This window comes from Triturus cristatus, chromosome 6 (genome assembly GCF_964204655.1).
Source record: "Triturus cristatus chromosome 6, aTriCri1.1, whole genome shotgun sequence".
NCBI lineage: Eukaryota > Metazoa > Chordata > Amphibia > Caudata > Salamandridae > Triturus > Triturus cristatus.
Window position 1 is genome coordinate 1433917589 of NC_140589.1, and position 26943 is coordinate 1433944531.

At 47.0% G+C, this 26943-nt stretch overlaps 1 protein-coding gene across 3 annotated transcripts in view; it reads left to right on the forward strand.

Moving 5' to 3' along the window:
- The window catches only part of MTHFD1L (methylenetetrahydrofolate dehydrogenase (NADP+ dependent) 1 like), a 1409858-nt gene that overhangs the window by 1243695 nt on the left and 139220 nt on the right, over positions 1-26943 (forward strand). Inside the window, exon 27 of one of the 3 annotated variants that reach the window (XM_085612490.1) lies at positions 4066-4333. The exons of the other annotated variants lie outside the window; for them this stretch is intronic. Coding sequence (XP_085468616.1) covers positions 4066-4275 — 210 coding nt within the window. The 3' untranslated portion in view covers positions 4276-4333. Of the gene's footprint in view, positions 1-4065; positions 4334-26943 lie in introns of those variants that run through there. 3 annotated transcript variants of the gene reach the window in all.

Consider the following 26943-nt stretch of genomic DNA (forward strand, 5'->3'; position numbering starts at 1 on the left):
GCGGGATGCAGAGTGGCACGCTATCAGATGTGGACTGGACACTACGGACTCGCTGGGTAGGGCGATGTCGACCACAGTGGCGCTCCGCCGCCACACCTGGCTGCGGTCCATGAGTTTTTCAGGGGATGACCAGAGCACCCTCATGGACATGCCCTTCGACGGCAGTTGCCTTTTTGGCGACAAGGCGGATAGTGCGCTGGTGCGCTTTAAGGACTCCCGGGCTACAGCCAAGTCCTTGGGCCTCTCGGTCCGCGCCCGCAAACGTCCGCTTTTCGCCCCTTCTGTGGCCAAGGAAGGAGCGCCCCCTCACGTCCGCCTAGCCACAGGCCGCAGAACCAACCTCCACGCGGACGTGGATTCCGCCGAGGTGGTGCAGGGGGACAACGTGCCGCTCAGTCCACATTTACCTCGGCACTATCCGCCTCAAAGCCCTCCTAGTCCGTGGTTTCAGGCCGATTTCACGCCAGTGGGAGGCAGAGTTCGCCATCACCCGCTCCACTGGCATTCCATCACATCGGACAGGTGGGTGCTGCAAATCGTCCGAAGGGGCTACTCCCTCCCCTTCGAGGTGACCCCTCCAGCCATGCCACCGCAGTACCACAACATGTCAGGGGATCACTTGAAACATCTACAGGAGGACTTTACGGCCCTCTTGGCCAAGGGGGCCATCGAGCGCGTTCCTGGTCCAGAAGTAGGTGGTGGTTGTTATTCCCACTACTTTCTGGTTCCCAAGAAGGGCAAAGGGGGCCTACGCCCTATCTTGGACCTCAGGAGCGTCAACGCCTTCCTCCGGAAGGAGAAGTTCAAGATGCTCACCTTAGCTCAGGTTCTGGCTGCCCTGGACCCTGTAGACTGGATGGTAGCGTTGAACTTGCAGGACGCTTATTTCCACATCCCCGTCCTGCCGGCCCACCGGCGTTACCTGCGGTTCACGGTGGGCCAGGAGCATTTTCAGTTTACCATGCTCCCCTTCGGCCTCACCAGTGCCCCTCGGGTGTTCATGAAAGTGATGGCGGTGGTCGCAGCTCATCTGCGCAGATTGGGGGTTCCAGTCTTCCCCTATCTCGACAACTGGTTGTTGAAGACGGGCTCGCCCCAGGCAGTCGTCTCGCACCTCCAGACTACGGCCGACCTCCTGCATTTGCTGGGGTTCTCCATCAATGTGCCGAAGTCGCATCTGAGTCCCTCCCAGAAGCTCCTCTTTATCGGAGCGGTTCTGGACTCTGCGCAGTTCCGGGCTTATCCTCCGGAACAGCGGGTCTGGGATATTCAGGCTCTGATTCCCATCTTTCGGCCTCTATCCCGGTTTTCGGTCAGGTTGGTGCTGCGGCTTCTGGGTCTGATGGCCTCCTGCATCCTGTTGGTGCATCATGCCAGATGGCAAATGTGGGCTCTGCAGTGGGACCTGAAGTTTAAGTGGGCCCAGCATCGAGGCAACCTGTCCGACCACGTCCTGTTCTCTGAGGGTACTGCAAGACAGTGGTGCAGTGGTGGCTTACGGACCACGATTGGGTCAGCGGCAGATCCCTCTCCCTACCCCAACCCGAGCACGTAGATGCGTCCCTCCTGGGATGGGGGGGCCCACATGGGAGAGGCAGAGAACAGAGGCCTCTGGTCTCCGGCGGAGTCCCGGCTCCATATCAACCTTCTGGAGCTGAGGGCGATCCGACTTGCACTGAAGGCATTCCTTCCCTCTGTCCGGGGAAGTGTGGTGCAGGTGTTCACGGACAACACCACCGCCATGTGGTACTGCAACAAACAGGGCGGGGTGGGGTCGTGGACCCTTTGTAAGGAGGCTCTGCGCCTCTGGACATGGCTGGAACATCAGGGCATCACCCTGGTGGTTCACCATCTGACGGGCTCTCTGAACGCCAGAGCTGATGAACTCAGCCGCCGGTGCATGATGGATCACGAATGGCGTCTCAACTCGGACGTGGCGAAAGGCCTCTTTCGGCAGTGGGGAGAGCCTTGGTTAGATCTATTCGCCACCGAAGAGAACGCACATTGTCAGCAGTTCTGCGCGTTGGAGTTTCCAAGGCGGCACTCACTCGGAAACGCCTATCGTCGCGAGTGGAGATGCGGTCTGTTGTACGCCTTTCCGCCTATACCACTTCTGCCCAGAGTGCTGAAGAAGATCAGACGCGACCGGGCCCAAGTCATCTTAGTGGCTCCGGATTTGGCACGAAGGTACTGGTATCCCGAGCTACTCAGTCTGTCAATCGATCCCCTGATATGACTGCCTCTTCAGGAGGACCTTCTGTCGCAGCAGCAGGGGACGGTCCTCCACCCGAACCTGTCCAGTCTCCACCTCCATGCATGGAGATTGAGCGGCGACAGTTGATGCCATTTGACTTGCCTCCTGAAGTCTGCGATGTCATTCTGGCAGCCAGGCATCCCTCCACAAAATCGGTATACGCCTGCAGGTGGAACAAATTTGTGGCATGGTGCACAGCAAAGGCTGTGGATCCCCATCCCACCCCTCTTTCTGAGGTTCTCCTCTTTCTTCTTTCTTTGGCCCAGCAGGGCTCTGCTCTGGGCACCCTCAAAGGTTATCTCTCTGCTATTTCTGCTTTCTTACGGCTTCCTGATCAGCCTTCTCTTTTCAAATCTCCTGTTGTTTCTCGCTTCTCGCTGCATTACTCGCATGTTTCCTCCTGTCCCTTTCGTAATGCCTCAGTGGGATTTGAATCTGGTCTTGACGTTTCTGATGTGCGCTCCATTTGAGCCACTTCATAATTGTCCCCTTCGTCTTCTGACTCTTAAGACTGCTTTCCTGGTTGCCATCACCTCTGCTAGAAGGGTGAGTGAGCTCCAGGCTCTCTCTTCTAAGCCTCATTTTCTTTCTGTCCATCCGGACAAAGTTGTTCTCAAGACTCGCCCTTCCTTTCTCCCTAAGGTGGTAACTGCCTTTCACATCGGGCAGTCTGTTAAGTTGCCCACCTTCTTTCTGCCTCAGCATCCTTCGAAAGAGGAAGAGAGGCTCCACCGTCTGGACCCAAAACGGGCACTGTCCTTTTATTTGGACCGAACCAAGCAGTTCCGGGTGGACGACCAACTCTGTTGGCTACGTGGGTGCTAAGAAGGGACGGGCGGTGCACTAGCTGACCATCTCTCGGTGGGTCGTTTTGTGTATCAAGGCTTGTTACTCCTTGGCTAAAAAGGAACCTCCTGTAGGGCTGAGGGCCCATTCCACTCGGGCAACAGCGGCGACTACTGCCCTGGGCCGGGGAGTCCCCTTGCAGGACATCTGTCAGGCAGCAACGTGGGCCTCGCTGCACACGTTTGCTAAACATTTTTGCCTGGACAGCCAAGTCCGGAGAGACGGCTTCTTTGGCCGTTCTGTTCTCCAGGACTTTCTGGTGTGATCTTGGTTCGCAGACCCACCACCGGGGTTGGTATTGCTGGGGTATCTATTCTAAGGTGAGGAATCTAACTAACGTGTTTCTTTCAGATGAACAAGTTACTTACCTTCGGTAACGATATATCTGTAAAAAACATTAGTTAGTTAGATTCCTCACCGACCCACCCATCCTCCCCGTTCTGCGAACCGATATCTAGGGTTGAGGTTATCCCTTTCAGGGCCCTAGCATTTTCTGGCACCAGTGTCGGTCTCTTGCATGGCTCTGCGTTCCTGGCGCGGAAAGCTATGTACAAGAACTGACAGCGCGCGAGGGCGGCTTCTAAGTACTCCGACATCATCCCGGCGCACAACGCTGACGACGGACGCGGAGCTGCAGACGACGCCTAGCGACGCACAAGGGTATTGCTGACACAAAATCTTTCCGGATCCAGTCTGTCGCCTGGGGATATTCTAAGGTGAGGAATGAACTAACTAATGTTTCTTACAGATATATCGTTACCGAAGTTAAGTAACTTTTTCTTCTGGGCCCTGAGGCCCACCTGCACCCAATTGATGATCTGTTCTCTCAGTAGCTGGTCATCAATACAGTGCAGTAAAAAGGTAGACAAGGTTTTGACTTCAATGTCTTGCATAGCTGAAAGGTGGTATTTTTCTGCTTCATTTCAAGGTTCTTATCGACAATTATTCATGTACTCCCTGATTAGGAGCTGAGCTGGAAATGTTACCACACTGCAGAACGTAATGAAAGGGCCTTCAGTTGCCGAGGGGATAATGGAATGCTGGAAATAAAAGCCACTACAGAAGACTTTTCACCCAGGCGCCTGCGACTTAAGAGACCTGATCCTCAATTGGATGTCAGGAAACATAATGGTCAGCTGCTCTGCCGAAGCACGATGAAAGTATTCACAGTTTGATATGTGCAGCTCCCCCACCCACCCAAACGTATAGATCAAGATTAAGGCATGCAAACCCTGCTAAGTTATAGAAGGATCGGGTCTGAGTTTTCTTCCAAAGCCGGTCTCTCATACCACATTCTGGAAAACTTTAGTGTCTTTTCTCTTACATTTATTAAACAAGTATGCCCATGTTGTTCCTCCGAGGCAGTAACTTTACTGACCCTTTTGGCAAATATTAAACTTTTTTTATTTTTACTGGTTATTGAGTTGGTGGTTTCATTTAGAGGGCGAAGAGACAGAGCATAGATCCTCTTGCTGTTAATGCATCCAGTATTGAACCATGGTTTGAGGTTGGAGTGGCTCATGAAGCAACAAAGGGCCCTACCTTTTTTTATTCCTGGCAGATTCTCATGCTAGTGTGCCGACAGTGTAAGTTTGTTCCTATGTAGATAGCACGTCTCCAGCGATCTCCTGAATTGTTGCCTCTTCAACTTCATTGTACCACTTTTGAGTTTCTGTAGGGTTTGCCTGTCAAAATTTAGCAACAGCATTGTTGCTTCTACCATGAATAGTCATTGTATTATTCTTAACTACTATAGGGGAACCCTGAGTGATATATGCTGGCTGGTCTCATGGGAGTAGGTCGTTGAGAAATGCAAGTTGCAGGCTTATGAGCTGAGACAGAAACAATTGCCCCTGGAGTTGCTTCTAGATTTGTGTAACACAGGGCGAGAAATCCATTGCAGGTTGCTCCAGGTGCTGAAAACTGTATCCTCCTCTTAGTTTCTGAATAAAAACACAAAGACGGAAGTAAGGACTCTTGCGAGATCGCAGCATTTTTTGCATTTAATTTTTTTTCTTGGCCCCACGGTTGGCTCTTTTGGGTTCTGCCCCGCCCCCAATTGGGATATATATATATATATATATATATATATATATATATATTCACTTAAAAAACCATAGGTTTCACACATGTTATAGTTAGCTGGGCATTTCCCTCGGAAAAAACCAATGAAATTCCCCCGTTATAGTTAGTGCAGGCAACTATAACTCACGCGACCGCAATCCGCTGCTGATGACGTCAGATATTACATCACTGTATTTAGACACTTATTTACCCATGTCTTCTTCCATTCATCTTTAGCTATACATATATTTCATTTTTTTTTTTTCAGAAAGACACATATGTCATCAGTGATGTAATATCTGACGTCATCAGCAGCGGATTGCGGTCGCGTGAGTTATAGTTGCCTGCACTAACTATAACGGGGGAATTTCATTGTTTTTTTACGAGGGAAATGCCCAGCTATTTATAACATGTGTGAAACCTATGGTTTTTTAAGTGAATTTGCAAGGTTTTTTAAATGCTAATTCCCAACTATAACGTGTGTGAAACCTATGGTTTTTCAGTGTATTTGTACGGTTTTTTAAATGCTAAGTTATGTATTTATTAATATATTTTTTTAAACAAAACTTTTTCACGGCGCGCGCCAGTAGATAGTTATAGTTAGGACCGTGTTTCCATAGGAAATCCGCAACATTCTATTTGGAATAACTTTGGCGCCGGTAGACTAATCCTCGCAAAATTTTCAAAATAGGTGGGGCGCTCCGCTCCTACCCTGAAAGTCTCGGGGTGATTCGTCAAGCGGGGGCTGAGAAAAAAGGGGGGTCCCAAAAGACGTTTTCCCCATGCAATTTTCCATAGGGACCTTTAGTCCAAGGTACAGCCCGAATGGCTGAACAGAATTACTTGAAATTTGGCAGAGAGGTAGTCCTCAGCTCAGGGATGTGCCTTTTGCAGGTCTGGTGTCAATCTGTTCAGTAGTTCCTGAGAAAATCAAAAGTAAAATCATATATATATGTGGGCGGAGCCTAACCACACATCTCATCCTGAGATCTGATTGGCTGTCAGCACTTCATCCAAAAAGTGTTGGCAGCCATCTTGGGACCAATATACATGATAGCACCTCATTAAAAAGCATTGCAGTTAATAGAAGGTTTTAAGACTTTAGTTACATTATAAATCATTTGTTGATGGTACCATACTCATTTTAGGAATTGTAGTATGTTCTAAGGTGATTTCACCATGTGAAAAAGCCTTCTGCTGGGATATCATGTTTGAGAGAAAACTATTTTCTCATGCTTTTCTCACAGAGGTTTGGAAGGGGATATATAAGCTAAACTGAGAGCATATTTTCTGTAAATTCATATTATCTTTCTCAGTCATGTAAGAATGAAGTCTGACATTCTCAGTAAAACATGTACATTCAACAAGGGCAGAGACTGTCAGTTGATTCCTTTGTGTTCTACTGCAGCTTCCCAGAGTGTTCCAAAGAACAACTAGAGCGCTAACAGTCCTACTTATGATAAACGTATGGCACACCTGAAGCCATCTTGCTTGGTTTAAAGTGGTAACTCTTAAAACATTTAATTTAAAAAGGAACAAAATGAGGGGGTTCATTTTTCCATAAAAAGTATGATTAGTGCTGCAGAAAGAAAAATTAGGGCACATTTTGAGTGACTTCTCAAATCCTCTTCTATTCCATTAAAAAATTCTGACATGCAGACTGAAACATGCACTTTCAATACCAGCAGCCGTTTTCCCTGGTGAGCAGTAGCTTTACTACAGTGATCTAATGAGCAAAAAGAGTGCTAACATTCTGAATTTATGGCAAATGTGTGACACATCTGAATACCTTCATGATGGAATCAAAGTAAAAAACTGAAAGTCTTTCCTACTGAGGAGACTGCAGTACATGAGGAAATTAGGAAACTTCATAACAAATAAATCTCCCAAAATGGCCACCGGAGACAAAAGAGCCCAAATGTAGCCCAAAATCACCCAGATGTAGCCCAAATATAGCCCAATGACAGAAGTGTGCAAAACACTTATTATTTTGTGTTTTTGCAGTGTTATATAGTGGAGACTTGTCAGGTATTGGAGTGCTTTAAATGAGCATTGGTTACATCACACAAGAACAAATTCATTTTGGTTGTAGACATGGGGAGACTAAGTGATTTGACCAGAATCACAGAATGTCGAGCTGAAGCAGAAACTCCAACCTGGTTCCCCAGTTGCAAAGTCTGCAGTTCTGGAAGTAACACCACATCCTCTCCCCTAAGTGCAACATTTAATCAAGTGGTCAACTGGATAAAAAAACATAAAGATAACAAATAATTTAAAAGTGCTTTGTCGCTATTTGAAAACTCAGAAAATATGTCCTTATTTTAGTCTTTTAGAGCACTAACCATAATTTTGATGCCAATAAGACCCTCTCATATATGTAATTTCTAAAGGAAATGCTCTAGGTATTACAGTTTTGATTACATCAAGATGACGTCAGGCGTTCCACACTTTTGTAATAAATATAGAATGTTAGCAATCTAGTTGTTCATTAGGATACTGTTGAGAGGCAGAGGCCAGGGGCACGGACTCTGAAAATTGAAGGCAGGTAGGAGGGTGCAAAGGCAACAATTTAACCACACTGAGCAGGCAGGAAGGGCCGTGGCAGCACAACAGACTATGGAGGGCAGTGGAAAGGGGGGCAGGGGCAACAAACCAACAATACAGGACTTGCAAGAGAGGCTGTGGCAATGTAATAGACCATAGTGGGCAGAAGGAAGAGGCAGTGGTAGTACAACCATACATGCCAACAGACCCGTTTCAGACAGGAAACGTCCAATGTTTTTAAGCTCAAATGGGCTTTATTTGATCTGTCTTCTGTCTACAATCTCCTCTTTTTCAATGTAACTCAAAGGGGAAAATCAATACCCCAGTTTTTTTTCAAAATCTCCCTCTTACCAAGTTCAAAATGTTCGCAAGTATGGTACATTGGATCATGGAAGGAAATGGGGTAGGGACATGGACTTGGATAACAGAGGACAGGAGGGACATGGAGAGGTGCACCAAACTGACCCTGCAGGGCAGGCATCAGGGTTTGCAGCAGCACAATACACCACACAGGGCATGCGGGACGGGAGTGCAGCACAACAATCCATAGAAAGCAAGAGGGAGGAGACAGGACCATGCACATGGACAACAGAGAACAGAGGGGCAAGAGGCAATGGTAGCTAGCTGACCATAATGGACAGACAGGAGAGAAAGCTGCAGCATAACAGACCATAAAGGGCAGGAGGGACGGATCAGGGGCATTACAATTGAACAGACAAGCCAGGAGGGAGGGAGTAAGGGTCTGCACGTCTAAACAGAGGGCTGGGGGCAAGAGGGCACGGCAGGAGCAGCAAGATAGCCATGGAGGTCAGGCAGGATGGGCACTAGAAGCAAGACACACCATGAAGAGCAACAGTGAGACTGTGATGGCATACACACAGACCATGGAGGGAAGGTGGGAGGGGGTCAGGGGCAGCTAACTGACCACACAGGGAAGGTGGGAGGGGCCATGGCAGCACAGAAGACCATGCATGGCAAGTGGGAGGGTTAGTGGCAGCACAATGGCTATGATGGGCAAGAAGGAGGGTGCAGGGGCATGCACAAAGGACGATGGAGGATAGAAGGGAGGGTCAGGACCTGTGCACAGACAAAGTTCAGGGGAAGGGGCCTCACAACAGACCGCACGGGGCAGACAGGAGGAGCAGTTGCAGCACAACAGACCAGGGAGGGCAGAAGGGTGTGGCAGTACAATGGACCATGTAGGACAGGAGGAAGAGGATAGGGGCATGGCATGTGGACAGGCAGGGTGGAGGTGGCAGGGACAGGTTACAGTCATCTGACAATGCTAGGCAGGTGGCAGGGGAGTGGCAGCTCAACAGAACACTCAGAGTAGATAGGAGTGGCAGGTCCATGGAACATGGTGGGCAAAAAGGATGGAGCAGGGGCATGCACAAAGACATCTGAGGGCAGGGGGAAGGAGAATAGGGGCAGCAAGCTAAGCACAGAGTTTAAGCAGGAGGTCAATGATGGGGCATAGAATTGGGCAATGGAGGGCAGGAGGAGTGGACTGGTACATCATACTAAATTGAGGGCAGTGGCAGCACATCAGACCATGCATGGCAGGAGGAAGGGGGCTAGTCCATGGATTCACACAACAGAGGATAGGGAGGAGGGGGATGGGCAGCAAGCTAACTGTTCAGAGAAGGCGGGTATTAGGAACTTTATTGTTTTTAAAACGTGTGTCTGTGCGAACTACTTAAAATATGAACAAGTATGCAGCATAATCTCACTTTTATTCAGGAAGAAGAGGACGTTTGTGACTGTGACTCCGGGCTCACTTGGCAGAAACACCCCCTGACCCTCCACCCCCTATTGCAAAATGTAATGCCCGTGAAAAGGGTAGGTGAACACAGTGTTATATAGAACATAGTCCTGAGAGCACGAGTGAAAATGAAAACTAGATATAGTGTATGGTATAAACTATGCACCAAAAAGTGTGATATAAGATGAACCGGGCGTGAAATATAATATGCAATACATTGTGCGCAGTGACAGATTCATTGGAGAGCGCGAGATAGCACAGGCACTAGCGCGTGCTATGCGATATGTGCCTTGGAGTGTAATATGCACAGGGCAGTGTTGTGTAACCTAACTAGTCTCTAAAGTTGTAATATAAAATATGTGTTGGGGAGTGTAACCTTGCATATGCACTGTGACAAAGATATGAATCCCAGATTGTAATTTGTATGGCATAGCACTGTGCGTTATAACATAGGCATCGAGGAAGGCACGTTAGATGGGGCAATATAACCAATGCGAAGACAAGTGTGGCATAACATATTCACGGGGTGGTGTTACAGTGCACATGGGCTAGAGAGTGTCATAGCATATGCACTAGCTAGTGGAATACAACACAGAGGTGTGTGGCACTCAGCAGGCAATGGTGGGTGTAACACAGCATTGGGCTCAGCCAGGAGCGCACTGTGACTCTCAAGTGATTTTCGTCCCCTTTCCAGAGAGTAAAATAAAAAGTATTACACATCCGGCAGTGGATGTGCGTTTTATTAACCGTGAGGGGGGTTTCTTGCATAGTTTTGGTTGAATTTTTGTCGAATCCCCTTTGAATGGCTTGGTGTGCATGTGTATTAAATGTGCCCGTCAATAGCTACCCATGTTTGTATAAATAAACGACAAGGGTGTCTACCGGGATTAGGCACGGTTGGGCGTCAGACACGTCAGAGCTTCACTAGTGGTGTAAATACATTCCACGTGGATTCATTGTATGCATAGTCGCCTTTTAATGAATATCACGCAAATCGTCATGGTGATAGGTACGTACGGTTTGTCCAGCATGTCCTAGGTGTGTCTATAAATATATTTTTTTTTAAAATAGTAAAAAACAGTGGCCGGCCCTGGGGATTGGGGTCAAAAAAATATAATTAGGAGACAGGCCCTGGGGGATGGGGTCATCAGGGCCAATAAATTAGAATAAGAAGGGGAACCACACAGCCCCCCTTCTTAAAAAATTAAAATAAATAAAAGACTGGCATCGTGCCTGAGGCCACGCCCCCTCCTTGCAGCACTCTGCAAACGCGCCCCCTGGCGAGTTGTAAGTTGGGGAATTAATTCCTCTTCAATACTGAAGGTCCCTGAGGGCCAACTAGCCCAACAGGCATCTCCAGTATGCGCCAGGGAGCTGCGCTGCAGACAGGTATTCTGAGGCCAAGCCCCTTTTTACACCTCTCTGCAACGCAGCTCTGTGGCGCTTACTGGAGGTACCTAGTGGTCTAGTTTGACCCTAGGGACCCTTAGGATTCAAGGGGACTTAATCTCTCAACTTAGAACAGCCACAGGGCGCGTTTACACAGTGGTGAAGGGAGGGGACGGGGCCTGAGGTGATGTGTGCAAACACGCACTATGGCACGTTTTAAATTGGGGATATAATTTCCCTTCAATACTGAGGGCCCCTGGGGGCTAACTAGCCCACCAAGTGCTTCCAGTAAGCGCCACTGAGCTGCGTTGCAGAGAGGTGGTCCAGGCCGTGCCACTTTTTACACCTCTCTGCAACGCAGCTCTGTGGCACTTACTGGAGGTACCTAGTGGGTTAGTTGGACCCTAGGGACCCTCAGGATTCAAATGACCTTAATCTCCCAACTAAAAACGGACACAGGGAGTGTTTACACAGTGGTGAAGGGAGGGGACGGGGCCTGAGTTAACGTGTTCAAAAACGCCCTGTGGCCTGTTTTAAGAGGTAGTTTTAATCCCCCTACCCTATTATATACTAGGGGCTTACAGAGGAGGTCATGCTAATCACAGGGGGACCCCAACGCATAATGTTCCCTAGTGTATGTAGGTGTTTTCACTGTATTCTAAGTGTCTTTTAACATAGCACTGGCTCTAGGACTGGTTAGTCAGACTCAGTTACCACCAGTATCCGTCTGAAAAAGTTGAGGGTACAGGATGATTTTGCAACAAGGCTTCTTTCTGCTCTTCTTTTTGTTCTTTCTGCACGTTATCCTTCTTCCTGCACTTTTCTTCGTCTTTGAGGACTTCTGTTGCTTCTTTCTGCACTTCTTTTTTTTCTTTCTGTGCATTTTTTCTTCTTGCTTCACATGTCCTATCTCTGTAGGCATAGTTAGAAATTAGCATTTAAAAAACCTTTGAAATTCACAGAAAAAACCATAGGTTTCAGGCACGTTATTGTTAGGAATTAGCATTTAAAAAACCTCAGAAATTCACTGAAAAAACCATAGGTTTCAGGGATGTTATAGTTAGCTGGACTTTTCACTTGTACAAAACCATTGAAATTCCCCCGTTATAGTTAGTTCAGCTAACTATAACTCGCGCGCCCGCAATGCACTGCTGATGACGTCACATATTACATCACTCATGACCTGGTCAGTGACATCACTCATGACATCACTGATGACATCTCAAATGACATCACTGATGACATCGCTGATGACGTCATCCTTGTGATAGAGTGGCAGACCTCCTCTCACCCTAATACAACCTTTGATACACACATTCAAAAATAGAGACTAAAATTTTCAAAACAATGGACTTACCAATACCAGTTACAACAACCTCTTCAGTAATTCTAAGATTCACATATACATCCACTCATTCACCAACAGTCCTATACAGTCACTCATACATGTACTCACTCATCATATGTACTCATACACCTATACATCCTGTTACACAATGCCACTCATCCATAGAGATACTCACACACATAGTCACTCATGCTAATAAAGAATCAAACATACATTTACTTGCATATACAGTTATACACACACCACCACACTTCTACAGAAACTTACACATACTTAGTCTTTTAAACAATCACTTATAGAAACACATACTTATTCATACAGGAACTCTTTCAATCTCTCACTCTCACATATACTCACTTATATACACCAATAGTCACATATACTAGTTTAAAACATATGTAGTTACTCATAAACACACTATTGAGACAGGCATTCACTCACTAACACACCCATACACACACTTATCCACCCATACAGTCCTGCACACATGCTGTCTTCAACACATACAAACAGAGAGTCACTCATTCATGCACCTATGCACTACGTAATACCCCCCACCGAACCATGCAGACACTCAGACTGATACTCAAAAAACAAACTAATAACCTATATAGACACCCATGTAGCTACTCACCAACCCATGCAGCCACTTATACACAAAGTGAGAGACTGATACAGATATTTACATATTTAAACATTACTCACTAAGCCATGTATTCACTATGATACACTTAATCAGTCAGTTACACAATCAATTTTTCAAAAACAAATCATCCATTTAGACACTTATATACCCATTTATTCTTCCATCGACCTTGAGATATACATATATAAAACATATTTAATTTTCAGAAAAACACACATTCACTGGATGATGTCATCAGTGATGTCATCAGTGATGTCATTTGAGATGTCATCAGTGATGTCATGAGTGATGTCACTGACCATGTCATGAGTGATGTAATATGTGACGTCATCAGCAGTGCATTGTGGGCGCGCGAGTTATAGTTAGCTGAACTAACTATAACGGGGGAATTTCAATGGTTTTGTACAAGTGAAAAGTCCAGCTAACTATAACACCCCTGAAACCTATGGTTTTTTCAGTGAATATGTGTGTATATATATATATATATATATATATATATTTATATTTGTTTTTCTTTTTAGAACTTCAGGATTTGTTTTTCTTTTTAGAACTTCAGGATAGGGGACTAAGTCCGTGGAGTACTGTAATGGCTGCCAGAAACATTTTTCTCATGCTGCTGGCAGGCCATCAGAGCACTCACTCTTGTGTGAATCTGACTCCTGTAAGAGTGAGACGGGCCAAGGAAAATTAAGCACCCTGGGCCAATCAGAAAGCTTTATTTTTAAATTGTCACTGCCACAAGTCTCAGACTTTCGCGAGCCCAACCTTCCAAATATCTATATTGTTGTGACCCTTAATATCACAAAAACTACTGAACAGATTTACACCAAATCACAAAAAAGCACAATCTGTGGACCAAGATCTAACTTCCTGCAGAATTTAGTGTAATTATGTTCAGCAGTTTTTGCTGTAGCCTGTCTTAAAAAGGTTACAATTAAGGTTTTATCTTGAGCATAAAATTCAACAATGGTATCACAGCCGGTCTTAACAGTTTGTTGGCTACAAACTGTTCCGACCGGCTGTGATACCTTTGTTATTGGAACTTTAACATTTGAAATAAAGCAAAGAAGTTACCATAACTACTTACTGATGGACTTATTTTGAAGTGAATTTTATGATCGGGATAAGACCTTGATTGTATTGTTAATGGGGGAGATTGTCCCCTAATTTTGGAACACCAGATGGCCGTCTCCTTTTATCCTTGGAGCAACATTCGGAATTTGGAGCATTGTACCTTCCAATCAAAGCGCAGATTTGGCCCTGCCACCTTTCATATTACTGTACTGTCTTAAAAAGGTCTATGGAAAATTCATGGAGACTTTGCTTTTTGGGGCCGCTCCTTTTTTCTCTGTGCCCGCTTGACAGATCACCCCAAAACTTTTCAGGAAGGAGCTGAAGTGGATGAAATTATTTTTTGGGAACGTTTTGTGAAGATTCATCCAATGTGGCCAAATTTATCAGCAAACGAAAAAACGCTCTGCCTATGGAAACGCAGACCTAACAATAACTACATAGTGGCGACTTATATATATGATGAATAATGAATCCATTGCTAGCAAAAGCAGTTTTCAATATTTTGAGCCTGGGGCATGTTGAACAATCCACCACCTTAGGAAAGCTGCGCTTAAACATTGCATTTTTCCTGACTTACCTACTAAAATTTTGATTTTTTACTGAATGTCCAACCACAAAATGGAACACTGATTGTCCGAATGCCATAGCAGGGTTTAAATGACTGCTCATCAGGGGATCAAAAATTCACTGAGCAAAAACTGACTGTCAGTTTTAGAATCTCAAACTGGATGAGGTCGTTTGTAATGAAGGATCTAGGGTGATAAAGAGAATCATAACATTAACTCTAGCTTCCACCATCATCATCTTCAGGTTATGACCATTTGGGTAAAGGTGTCAATCGGGGAGAGGCACCTGTCTGAGTGCTGACACGTCCATAACGAGAGAAGACAATGCCTCTTACTCTCTTGGGACAATCCTGGTCTTAGTATCTGTCTAATAAACAACCTCATATCAATTCGCTAATTGGGCAAATTTCTGTCACCAGACAGGCAGGCATTCCCTTATTTGTGGAAACCTAAACTCCCTGATTTCATTTCTTTTTTGCTTCGTCTACTCTCAATAGTCGACTTTTCTTACCCTTTTGGTAAAAACCCGCAGACCAATAGCATAAAGAAAAGGTGAGCAAATTAACAGAACAGATCCATATCATAGTACTGGTTGAAGATGCTATTCAAATGCAGATATTTTGATGTGTATCTGTAGGTTAGCCCCAGACACGTTGTTTTTTTACTTTGAATAAATCATGGTCAAAATGAGAGCGAGCAAGCCTTCATGTTCACATATTCAGCACTTATTGATGCCTTGAGCCTAACCAAATGACTGTATGAATTACATATTAGTGACTGTGTAGACTGCTCTGCATCTCCTGCTTTCCTCCGACAGGACAACCAGGCCTAACTATTCACTCTCAAGAAAGCACTACCCATCAGCACACTAACATACAAAAGTGACTCTGGTTTTTGCATCCCCACCAAAACCAAAACCAAGCCCACGACCACTATATCCCAGAGGGCCATTCCAGATGCAATCAGTAGATCTTGACTAACCCTTATTTAGGCTTTCACAGGACTTTGAAAGGTATTCTGTATCACACAATAATTCCATGTACCGTGGTACAAATCTAATTCAAAAATAGTCATACTCCGACAGCACACAACAGAACTCCCTCATTACCATGGACTCCCTCAACACTACTTCATAGCTATGTATTTGGCAGTGTGCTACCAAATTATCTGCCTTTCCATGGCCCAGACTAACATACACTCTAGAAACAGAAGAAAATAACAACCACAAAACACACCCTCATGCTCACAATGTTGCATGATAAAATGCAAACCTGAGTTGTGATGCATACATAAAAAGCACCAAACTCTAATAGAACAATTGACCCCATTCCCCAAATCAAGTCTAAAATGTAATCTCCTAAGCACAGTCACCCAAACACAACACCGCAAAGTATCCTAGATCAAGCTCCTTTTGCTTTCATGCAATGATTTTAAAACCGCTTGCAGCCAAATGCCAACAAAAGAAACACTAGCAAAATCTGTCACCTTCAATCGGATTGATGACCCATTCAGATCCGCACAGAGAGATCCAAGCGAGATTATGGTACAAAACCATAGTTGCAGTTAGCACTCTAGAAATATGTTCAACAGAATATAACATAGGACCAATCTCTGCAGCCCAAACTGTCCATATGGGATACAACTCAAAAACCATCTTAGATAAGATCAGTTTTGCTTATCAGTGCCTGCCATATAGCATGTAACATATATCACGGTCTGTTAGCTGACTTTTTAACTGTCTGAATCATAGCCAAGTACACTTAAGACAGGACTAGATGACCACAGAGCATGATCCCAGCTCCATATATTGATGAATTTGTAGAATATCCAACAAACTGACGACTACTCAGCTCTTTCAACCTCATCTTTAGTGCTGAATAGTAAACCCTTCTCCATTGAAGGGAGGTTTTCTTAATGCATACTTGTCCTCATATAATGTAACTAGTGCTATGTAAAGCGCTCTGATACCTGATTCGGGTCAAGTTCGCGCTATATAAAACTCTGCAAAAAAAAAAATCTCGTTAGGCTACTTCTCTCGAAAGTAGATACGGACAATTTGTCAAACTTTCAGCTTCTGGTAATCTTTCATTGCTAGGAAAGCCTCTTGAAAAATGGGCTGCTATGTGGCTAAACAAATATATTGGTTAATATGTATACTGAGAACCTGAGAATCCTGATAAAGGAGACAGGGGTGGCCAGTCAGATATGTGGCAACACCCAAATCTACTTTAGGGTCTCCTCTATTCAAGATGCAACCAACATGAAGAGCTTTCTGCAGAAGATTCAAAACTGGTTCTCTCTTAATCTTCAAAGGCTCAGCCCAGTGGAAACTGACTAAATCCTAATCAGTCTTCAACAAGTTTTCTAAATTTTTGAGGCTTGGCTTGCTGACCTCATCTGAAATGCAGTTTCTCCTCTCTGTAATAGTCTTCTCTTTACTTAGTCAGATCTAAAGTCAATTTAAAGCTTAAAAGAAGGTACAGATGTTTCTTTTGTTAGTTGTTCCGGTGACACACTCCAACAAGCATCAAAATCCACTCAAACCCATTTTGCCACCACACAATATTACCTAATTGGCACAAGATATATTGGTCTCAATATCAGCCGAGCATTGCATTTACCACCCCCTTATAACTGTTTGGAAATGAGCAGATCTTCCTCTTCCCATCTCTTTTAAAATGTGCACTTCTGCCTATTTATCACATTTTGCAACAGATATAAACAAGAGGCATGGGCAGAGTAGGTGACCTCTTTCCTAACCGTGATTAAATGACACTGGGCAGTAATCGAGACATTGAAACAATCCCTACTGTTAAGATTTTTCCAAGTTTTCCTTAAATTGCTTTTTCTCACTCTCTCTTTCTGAAGAATTCTTTTTCCACATCCTGAGTTACAGAACATTCAGTGTTCTTGAGTTTACTCCTTTAGTTGGAAGCAATCTCTCACAAGCTGATAGATGCTCTGTAGAGACTGTAGAAATAAAGACCGTAGTAAACTTGATATCTGCAACGTGTTACATTCCCACATCCCACCAAACTACAGCTTGCCCTTTGTAGGACTGCGCTTAAATCTTTTCCCAACTTCTGTCGGAGAATATTTGATGACTAGTGTGTAATGGTGGGATTAGTTGGAGGTTGAAATTTTTGTTGATTTTGCTATCCTCTTGTTTGTGCTGTTTGCGTATATTACTTGAGTCTTTAGTTTCGTATTTGTTTCTGCAGTCTATATTTTCTCATGCTACTGACCAGTACTTCTACCTACTTGTGAGTGAGATTACAAGGTTGCAACATTTTCTAGAGCAGGAGTGCAAGGACTATTCAGTGTGGTACAGTACAACACTGAAGTCTAAAAGAGACTGGATATGGCGGATTTTGTCTCAGAACATAGTGGGCTTGGATTGTTCTGGTGCATCACTAGGTGTTCAGCAAATGTCTATGCTCGGTTATTGGAAATGTTTGAATGCCTTGTTGGCCATAAAAATGAGATTATTTATTAAAGCTAGCAGTTATCATTTTCAAGATCCCTCGGCTGTTTGCTTTGTCTACGACATTTTTAATGTTTTTTTCAGTTTGACCGCGAGTAGCAGCATTACAACTAGAAACATGGTGCTGGTACTGGCTTTTGCAGTGCAGAGAGTTTCGTTTTTTACGTCGGTGACCATCTTTGAAGGTATGAGTTTTGACAGCACAGCTGTTAAACTGACCTATTGCTATCAATCTAAATACTGGGATTTGGGTCAGCTCCTTTCAACCACTGATTTTCTTCTACCAGCTTCTTTTAGTCATTGACTTAAGACTGTCAATCATGTTGTGGCTCAGCTAGTGGAATATTCACTTTTCAGCTAATGGAATTGACTGTTTGAGTGTATCCTTCCACCTCCACTTAAGTGCTTGTATTGAACTGCAGGAGGGGTGATTTACAACTAAATCTCTCTCTGTCCGTCCCTGCTGGCTTCCCTCCATGAGCCTCGCTGTAATGGTTAGTGCTGCATGAGTTATCACATTAAACTCAGACCTATTGGCTCTGCTAATTCTTGCTTCAAACAGTAGTTGTGTAAAGTCAGTATCTTGGACAGTGTGTGTTTCAGATTGTCAAAAATTACACTGTTTCTTTTCACTAAATGTCTACTTTGTTTAAAAGCCCAGGCGATGAAGAAATGATGATGAAACTATCATGACCTAATCATTCCGATACGGTCTCCTCACGGTTTAGAAATCAGATTTGCAGCCAATGTGATCATTATTAACTTCCTGTTCTCCTATTTGGTCTCCTTTTATCTCCCTCCCCACCCCCTGTCTTAATGAATTTTGTGGTGACACAAAGTGGGGAGCAAATGTGCTGCTACAGCAGCTCTCATCACAGATAGCGGGAAAATAATTCCTAACCTTCCCTTGGTTGTACATTCTTGGATTCTGAATGAACACATGCAAATCTCCTCGCCCGTCTCGTTGCTTCAAATTTCAGGCCCATTCTGGACATAAAAAGCAATTCATTGTCTCAGAAGATGGAGTGTGTACATCTGACATTTCATTGGTAGGACCCACATGCCCTGTTCTGACTGTTGTGCTTCTCTTTCTTCAGGGGCTCTTGGCCTCTTCCAACCCAAATATTTATTAAAATTAACTTTGATGCGTAGTGATTCTCACCTGGTGACTGTCTCTTCGCTGGATGGGTTGATGGTGCAGCATAACTAGAGAATCCCCATTACGGCAAAACAGACTACTCCCTTAAGTGGCGCACTTCCAGGGACCAAGTTGGGACCAAATTAGTATCTCATCCTTGGGAGATGTAATGAGGGGTCCTGTCGTCAAATTGTTTCAAGACCCCCAGAAGGAATTCTCCATGCCTCACAATCAATTCTATAAATGTTTACAATTAAGACCCGCTTTACTCCCCTACTTTCGCAATTTAACCGCTCTTCTTACATTTAGCCCACAAGAGGGTAGGAGTACACACAATCACAAAAATCTACCAATCCCTGGTCACGAATCACCCCGATAGCCTAGATACCCTGAGGGCGACATGGCCGACTGACCTCAGCCCAATAGACGACGATAAATGGACAGAAGCGCTAGAGTCACCAAGAGGGGTGATGATTTCAGCCTGCCTAAGGCTCATACAAATCAAGAATCTCCACAGGGTATATTAGACCAGCCATGGACTGTGTGGGGATGGAGTTGATTGCACCCCCACAGGGCCTGCATTGTCAACAAGAAGATTTGGTCCTGCACTGCTTTAGATTGCTTCTGGTGTGACTAACTGCCTGGCTGTGGTGTTGGCATGGGATCTTCCCAGATACCCAAATTTTCTACTATTACACTGCACAGCGGGAATAGGGGGAAATAGATCTAAAGGACACCTACTGTTTTTAGGCCTCACACTTGCCAAACGCGATATCGCCAGACAATGGAAAGCATACACTCCACCCTCTTAGGAGTCTGGACTTCAATATGGGTTTTGAACTCCCAGTCTTCGCAACACATTGTTACCCACAGAAACACATAAAAATATGGCAAAGATGGGCTGATTACAGAGGCTTATCACTGGAATCGCACACCTCGTTAGGCCAACGATTAGAAGATGAAATAATGTCGTACGGGTAAGAAGAGAATTACACTAAGCAAATCAAGTCCTTGAATGAAAGGGGATATCGAGAGGGAACAGGGTAGGGGACACATTGTGTGGGTGCGCAATGTTTTATTGAGTTTTGTTATGCTCCTTTTTCTTTTATGTACATACTACAGCCATAACAGGTGGGATATTCGAAATCACTTTTGTATCCTAAAATGGAAATATGTATCTCACCCTGTCCGGATCCTCCTGGTCTGTGTGCTACAAAATTACAATAAAATATGTTGTGAAATAAACCAATTTACTTTGATATGTTTTAGTGGGGGCTCCTCAGCGATTAGCTTCAATAGAAAGGTAACTTCTGGAAACTCAAAACAAGACTTGGCGGAACAAGTTATTTTGAATAATAAGTATTGGGAATAAAGATGGGAACTTTAACTTTTCAATGACTGTATCAAATCTATTTCAGAGGGAACTTGATGAATACCAACATGCCATTTTAAATTGACTCCACTTGTGACACCATGGCCTCCACTTGACTTTTTAAAGAAAAGAGGCCATGGTACTTTCAAATAAGCATGTGGTGTCCATCACTTGTTTATTTGTATCTAACATGGCCTGTTTTGTGCTACCAATTATGGTATCCATGTGAATTGAATCTTTGAAAACTTAGTTATTCAAGTCAAATGCAAGAAGTTAAATCGTCATTCTTGTGCTTATTTGTTAATTACTGTATCAGAAAAAATAGCCGAACCCTTGACCCTGTGTATTTGCTCCTGTGTGTTAGTGGTAGTTGCACACACATTGACCAAAAACGGAAACACAACTCAAAAAGGAGATCCAAATCAATTTTATAAAAATAAGCTTTGCATTCAGTTTTATTTTAAGACCAAGCTCTTCGCAAAATGGTAAGTAAGATTTCAGCGAAAAATAGTTTAGTCTTTCAAAAGTCGACCGTGCAATTTTCAAACAGTTCAATGTTATCCTATGGAGGAAAACAACAATGCAAGTACTCAAAAGTAAGTACTCAGCTATCTGAAAGAGACACGTTAGTGATAGATTCCTTACCTTAGAATATTCCCCAGGCGACAGTCTGGATCCGGAAAGTTTTCTGCTTAGCAGCACCCCTGCACGCCAGTAGGTGGCGCCGTGCAGCTCCGCGCCCGTCACTGGCATCGTGCGTGCCGGGATGACGTCACGGAGGCTACTTAGGCGCCACCCATGCGCGCTGACATCAATTCTTTCTTTTTCCGCGCCGAAAGCGCAGATCCGGATTGAGCACGTTCCCCGGTCAATTGACTCCCGGGATTGTCGGGACTGCCGTGCCATGGCCCTGAAGGCCTTGCGGGAGTGGCGCCGGAAGTTACTGGAGGTCCGGCACTCCTCTCACCGCTGCTCCGGGTCTAGGGGCCGTTCGTGTGACCGCTCGCGGGAATGGAGCCGTCGCTCCTCGGACTCAAGTTTTCACCTTCAGATTCCGGTAAGCGATATCATAAGAAGTCGTTGAAGAAGCGCGTTCGCTCTCCGACATCCCCCCGTTGCTCCCCGGAGGTGGACGAGGGGGACAAGGGCTCCGCCCCTGCGGCTCCTCCGGAGCCTGGGAGTCCCGCGGCCTACCCACTATTCCCGGGTCCGTCGGCGATTCCCGAACAGGCGCAAGAGTTTCTTGCTGCCATGGACCGCCTGTTTAGGCCTCGGGCTCCTGCCGGTGCACCTGCGGTCCCGTGTCCAGATCCTGTAGACCCGGCGGCACCGCCGATGGCACCGGTCCCGGAGCCACTGGATCCAGCGCCCGCAGCTCCAGCGCCACAAGGTGCAGCACCGCTGGCTCCGGCGCTGCCCTGGCTCCGGCCCCAGCGCCGCCCCAGGCGCCACACTGGGTGTCGTTTATCCCACCCCTGCCCCGATCTCTGACCATTTTGTTCCGACCTGGGATCCTCATTGGGATGCGGTTCCGGTTCGGCCTCGGCTGGCGCCGCTGGCTCCCTCTCCGGTTCCGGTCCTGCCAACGCGGCCGGCTCCTTCTACCCCGGAGCTGGATGAGGACTGGGACGGCTCCGAGGACCCCCTTGCGCGGCAGAGTGACTCCGAGCAGGATTGGGTGGATGACCTTCAAGATGCGGGTGAACTTGATGTGTCTTCTGACCCGGGGTTTGCCTCCCCTCTGCCTACTATGGAGGAGGGCGCTTCCTACACTATGGTGCTGCGGAGGCTCTCCATCTCGACCTCCCTACTGTGGCCCTTAAGACCAACCTCCTTACGGAGGTGCTCCAGACGGCGTCTATGTCGTCGGACCCGCTGCTCCCTTTCAATGAGGCCCTTACCGATGTCCTCTTGGGCACTTGGTTGCGGCCGGCCTTGGGCGCACCGGTGGATAAGAATGTCGCTAGGCGTCATAGCCCGGCACCTGTTGACCCTGCCTTCTTGACCACTCACCCCACACCTGAGAGCCTGGTCATTCAGGCTTCGACATTGCAGAGTGCCCTTCCCACTGCTCTGCTGGATAAGGACTCTAAGAAGCTGGACCAATATGCGCCTCTTTGGTGACAAGGCGGACAGTGCCCTGGAGCGCTTTAAGGACTCACGGGCCAAGGTTAAGTCATTGGGTCTTTCCACTAAAAGCCCTGCCACGCCTGGGTTTCGTTCCTGTCGTGGCCAGGGTAAAGGCGCCCAGACACGCTCCTCCACAAAGCCTGTGCAGAACCTGCCTCAGTGTGGCCGCGGACGTGGCTTTCGCAGGGGCGGGTCTGGTAACCAGCGGGCGGGGCAGTCCACCTCCGCACCTGCTGCTTCCGCTTCTAAGCCTTCCTTACAAGCTTCAGGGGGCACCCCACGCTGGTAGAAGGCAGGGTCCGTCACTGCCTCCACCACTGGCGCTGTATCACTTCGGACAAGTGGGTGCTGCAGATAATCTGCCAAGGTTATTCGCTCCCCTTTCTGTCCTCCCCTCCAGCCATGCGACCTCGTGTCGGGGTTCATCTGGCTCTTCTCTGTCAGGAAGTCACAGCCCTCCTGGCCAAGGGGGCCATTGAGTACATTTCCGATCAGGAAGTAGGGAGTGGTTGCTATTCCCACTACTTTCTGGTCCCCAAGAAGGACAAGGGGGGCCTGCTCCCCATCCTGGACCTCCGGGACGTCAATCGCTTCCTCCGGAAGAAGTTCAAGATGCTGACTCTGGCTCAGGTCCTGTCTGCCCTGGACCCTGGAGACTGGATGGTAGCGTTGGACTTGCAGGACGCTTATTTTCACATTCCCGTCCTGCCGGCCCACCCGCATTACCTGCGGTTCATGGTAGGCCAGGAGCATTTTCAGTTTGCTGTGCTCTCCTTCGGCCTTTCCAGCGCCCTTCGAATGTTCATGAAAGTGATGGGGGTGGTCGCAGCTCATCTGCGCAGGTCAGGGGTGTCAGTCTTCCCCCTACCTCGACGACTGGCTGTTGAAGGCGGGTTCGCCCCAGGCAGTTGTCTTTCACCTCCAGACTACTGCCGACCTCCTGCATCTGCTGGGGTTCTCCATCAGTGTGCCGAAGTCGCATCTGAGTCCCTCCCAGAAGCTTCTTTTCATTGGAGCGGTTCTGGATTCAACACTGTTTCGGGTTTATCCTCCCGAACAGCAAGTCCAGGATATTCAGGCTATGGTTCTGCTCTTTCATCCTCTATCCCGGATTTCAGTCAGGATGGCCCTCCGGCTTCGGGGCCTGATGGCCTCCTGCATCCTGCTGGTGCCGCATGCTAGATGGCATATGCGGGCTCTGCAGTGGGACCTGAAGTTCCAGTGGGCGCGCAGCATCAGGGCGACCTGTCCGATCTCGTCTCCAGATCTTGGAGGGCGTTGCAGTGGTGGCTCGCAGATCGCGATTGGGTCAGTGGCAGATCCCTCTCCCTTCCCCAACCGGAGCACACAGTAGTGACGGATGCGTCCCTCCTGGGTTGGGGTGACCACATGGGAGAGGCGGAGATCAGAGGCCTCTGGTCTCCGGCGGAGTCCCGTCTCCATATCAACCTTCTGGAGCTGCGGGCGAGCCGGCTTGCACTGAAGGCATTCCTTCCCTCTGTCCGGGGAAGTGTAGTGCAGGTGTTCACGGACAACACCACCGCCATGTGGTATTGCAACAAACAGGGCGGGGTGGGGTCGTGGAACCTATGTCAGGAGGCTCTGCGCCTCTGGACAAGGCTGGGACATCAAGGCATTGCCTTGGTGGTTCAACACCTGGCAGGTTCTCTGAACGCCAGGGCGGACAAACTCAGCTGCTGGTGCATGGTGGATCACGAGTGGTGTCTGAACTTGGACGTGGCGCAAGGTCTCTTTCTGCGATGGGGAGAGCCTTATCTATTCGCCACTGAAGAGAACGCGCAATGTCATCAGTTCTGCGCGTTGGAATTTCCAAGGCGGCACTCGCTCGGAGACGCTTTTAGTCTCAAGTGGAGCTGCGGTCTGTTGTACGCCTTTTCGCCTATACCACTGCTGCCCAGAGTGCTGAAGATGATCAGGTGTGACCGGGCCTAAGTTATTCTTGTGGCTCCGGACTGGGCTAGAAGAGTATGGTATTCCGAGCTACTCAGTATGAGCATCGATCCCCCGATCCTTCTGCCTCTTTGGGAGGATTTTCTGTCGCAGCAGCAGGGGACGGTCCTCCACCCGAACCTGTCCAGCCTCCACCTCCATGCTAGGAGATTGAGCGGCAACAGTTGACACCTTTCAATCTTCCTCCCGACGTCTGTAATGTCATCCTGGCAGCCAGGCGTCCCTCCACTAAAATGGTGTACGCCTGTAGGTGGAACAGATTTGTGGCATGGTGCACAGCTAAGACTGTGGATCCCCTTTCTGCCCCCCTTTCTGAGGTTCTTCTGTTCCTTCTCTCTTTGGCCCAGCAGGGCTCTGCTCTGGGCACTGTTAAAGGTTATCTTCCAGCCATCTCTGCCTTTCTACGGCTTCCAGATAAGCCTTCTCTTTTCAAGTCCCCGGTTGTTAACCGTTTTCTTAAGGGCATACGCATACATTCCCACCTGTGCCCTTCATAATGCATCAGTGGGACTTGAATTCTGTCTTGACTTTTCTGATGTGCGCTCCCTTTGAGCCCCTTCATAACTGTCCCTTACGTCTTCTTACTCTCAAGACAGCTTTCCTGGTAGCTATCACCTCTGAAAGGAGAGTGAGTGAGCTCCAGGCTCTTTCTTCCAAACCTCCTTTCCTTTCTGTTCATCCGGACATGGTGGTTCTGAGGATACGTCCTTCTTTCTTGCCAAAGATTGTCACGCCCTTCCACATCGGGCAGACCATCACTTTGACCACCATTTTTCCAGCTCCGCATCCTTCAAGGGAAGAGGAGTGGCTCCACCGTCTGGACCCAAAACGTGCGCTCGCATTCTATCTGCAGCGTACACAGCAGTTCCGGGTGGATGATCAGCTCTTTGTTGGCTACGTGGGCGCCAAAAGAGGTCGGGCTGTGCACAAACAGACCATCTCCTGGTGGGTCGTTCTGTGCATCAAAGCCTGTTACTCCTTGGCCAAGAAGGAGCTGCCTGTGGGACTGCGTGCCCATTCGACCAGGGCAACTGCAGCCACTACTGCCTTGGGACACGGTGTCCACTTGCAGAATATTTGTCAGGCAGCTACGTGGGCCTCCCTGCACACATTTACCAAGCACTACTGCCTTGACAGTCTGGTCCGGAGAGACGGTTTCTTTGGCTGTTCTGTGCTCCGTGACTTTCTGGTGTAATCTTGTTCGCAGACCCACCACCGGGGTTGGTATTGCTGGGGTATCTATTCTAAGGTAAGGAATCTATCACTAACGTGTCTCTTTCAGATGCACGTTACTACTTGTGTAACGATATATCTGTAAGAGACATTAGTTAGTGATAGATTCCTTACCACCCCACCCATCCTCCCCATTCTGCGAACTGATTACTAGGGTTAAGATCATCCCCTTTTTGGGCCCTAGTTTTATGCACCAAAGGTCAGTTTCTCGCATGGCTCTGCGTTTCGGCGCGGAAAGTTGTGTACAGAACTGACGTCAGCGCGCATGGGTGGTGCGTAAGTAGCCTCCGTGATGTCATCCCGGCGCGCACGGCGCCAGTGACGGGCACAGAGCCGCACGGCGCCACCTACTGGCGCGCAGGGGTACTGCTAAGCAGACAACTTTCCGGATCCAGACTGACTCCTGGGGAATATTCTAAAGTAAGGAATCTATCACTAACTAATGTCTCTTATAGATATATCGCTACACAAGTAGTAAATTGTGCATTCCCTCCTTTTCCGCACTTCCCTCTCTACCTCCTTCCTGCACTTTCTTAATCTCTTCACTAGTTATGCTCTTTGCCTTCTATATGATGTCTACACTTTCACCTTATACCCATGCCTTTTTTCCGTTAACAGCTGTTACGCTTGCATTCTCTGCCCCATCTCATTGTGTTAATCTGTAGTTTTGTTTCTTTGCTCAGCACCGAAATCTCAAGACAAGGTGTTGCTTTGGCCTGTCAGTCTCATCCAAAGGCCTCGTTCACTTAGTCCTTGCAGCAAGCATGTGACTTCACCCCCTCTACTTACGTGTGTGGCAAGCCCAGCGGCGAGCCTTGGCAAGCATGGCCCCATGATCATCACCGACTCCTTTGGGCCTGAGCAGACTTTCCAGAAAAACCTATACGCCAGCGTTGAAAACAACGCAGTACCACATTTTTTAGCTCTCTTAGACAATAATGTCATATTGATTATATAAAAGGTATATTATAACTTTTCAGCAGGCTGCACAACATTGGAAAGCCAATAGCTCTGGCTAAACACTAATAAGGTCCCAGCCAAAAACGAGACCTGTTGGCTATTCCAATGCTTGTTTTTAGTGGAACAAGATTGGCAGAGCCCAACGTAAACTGACTGCTAGAA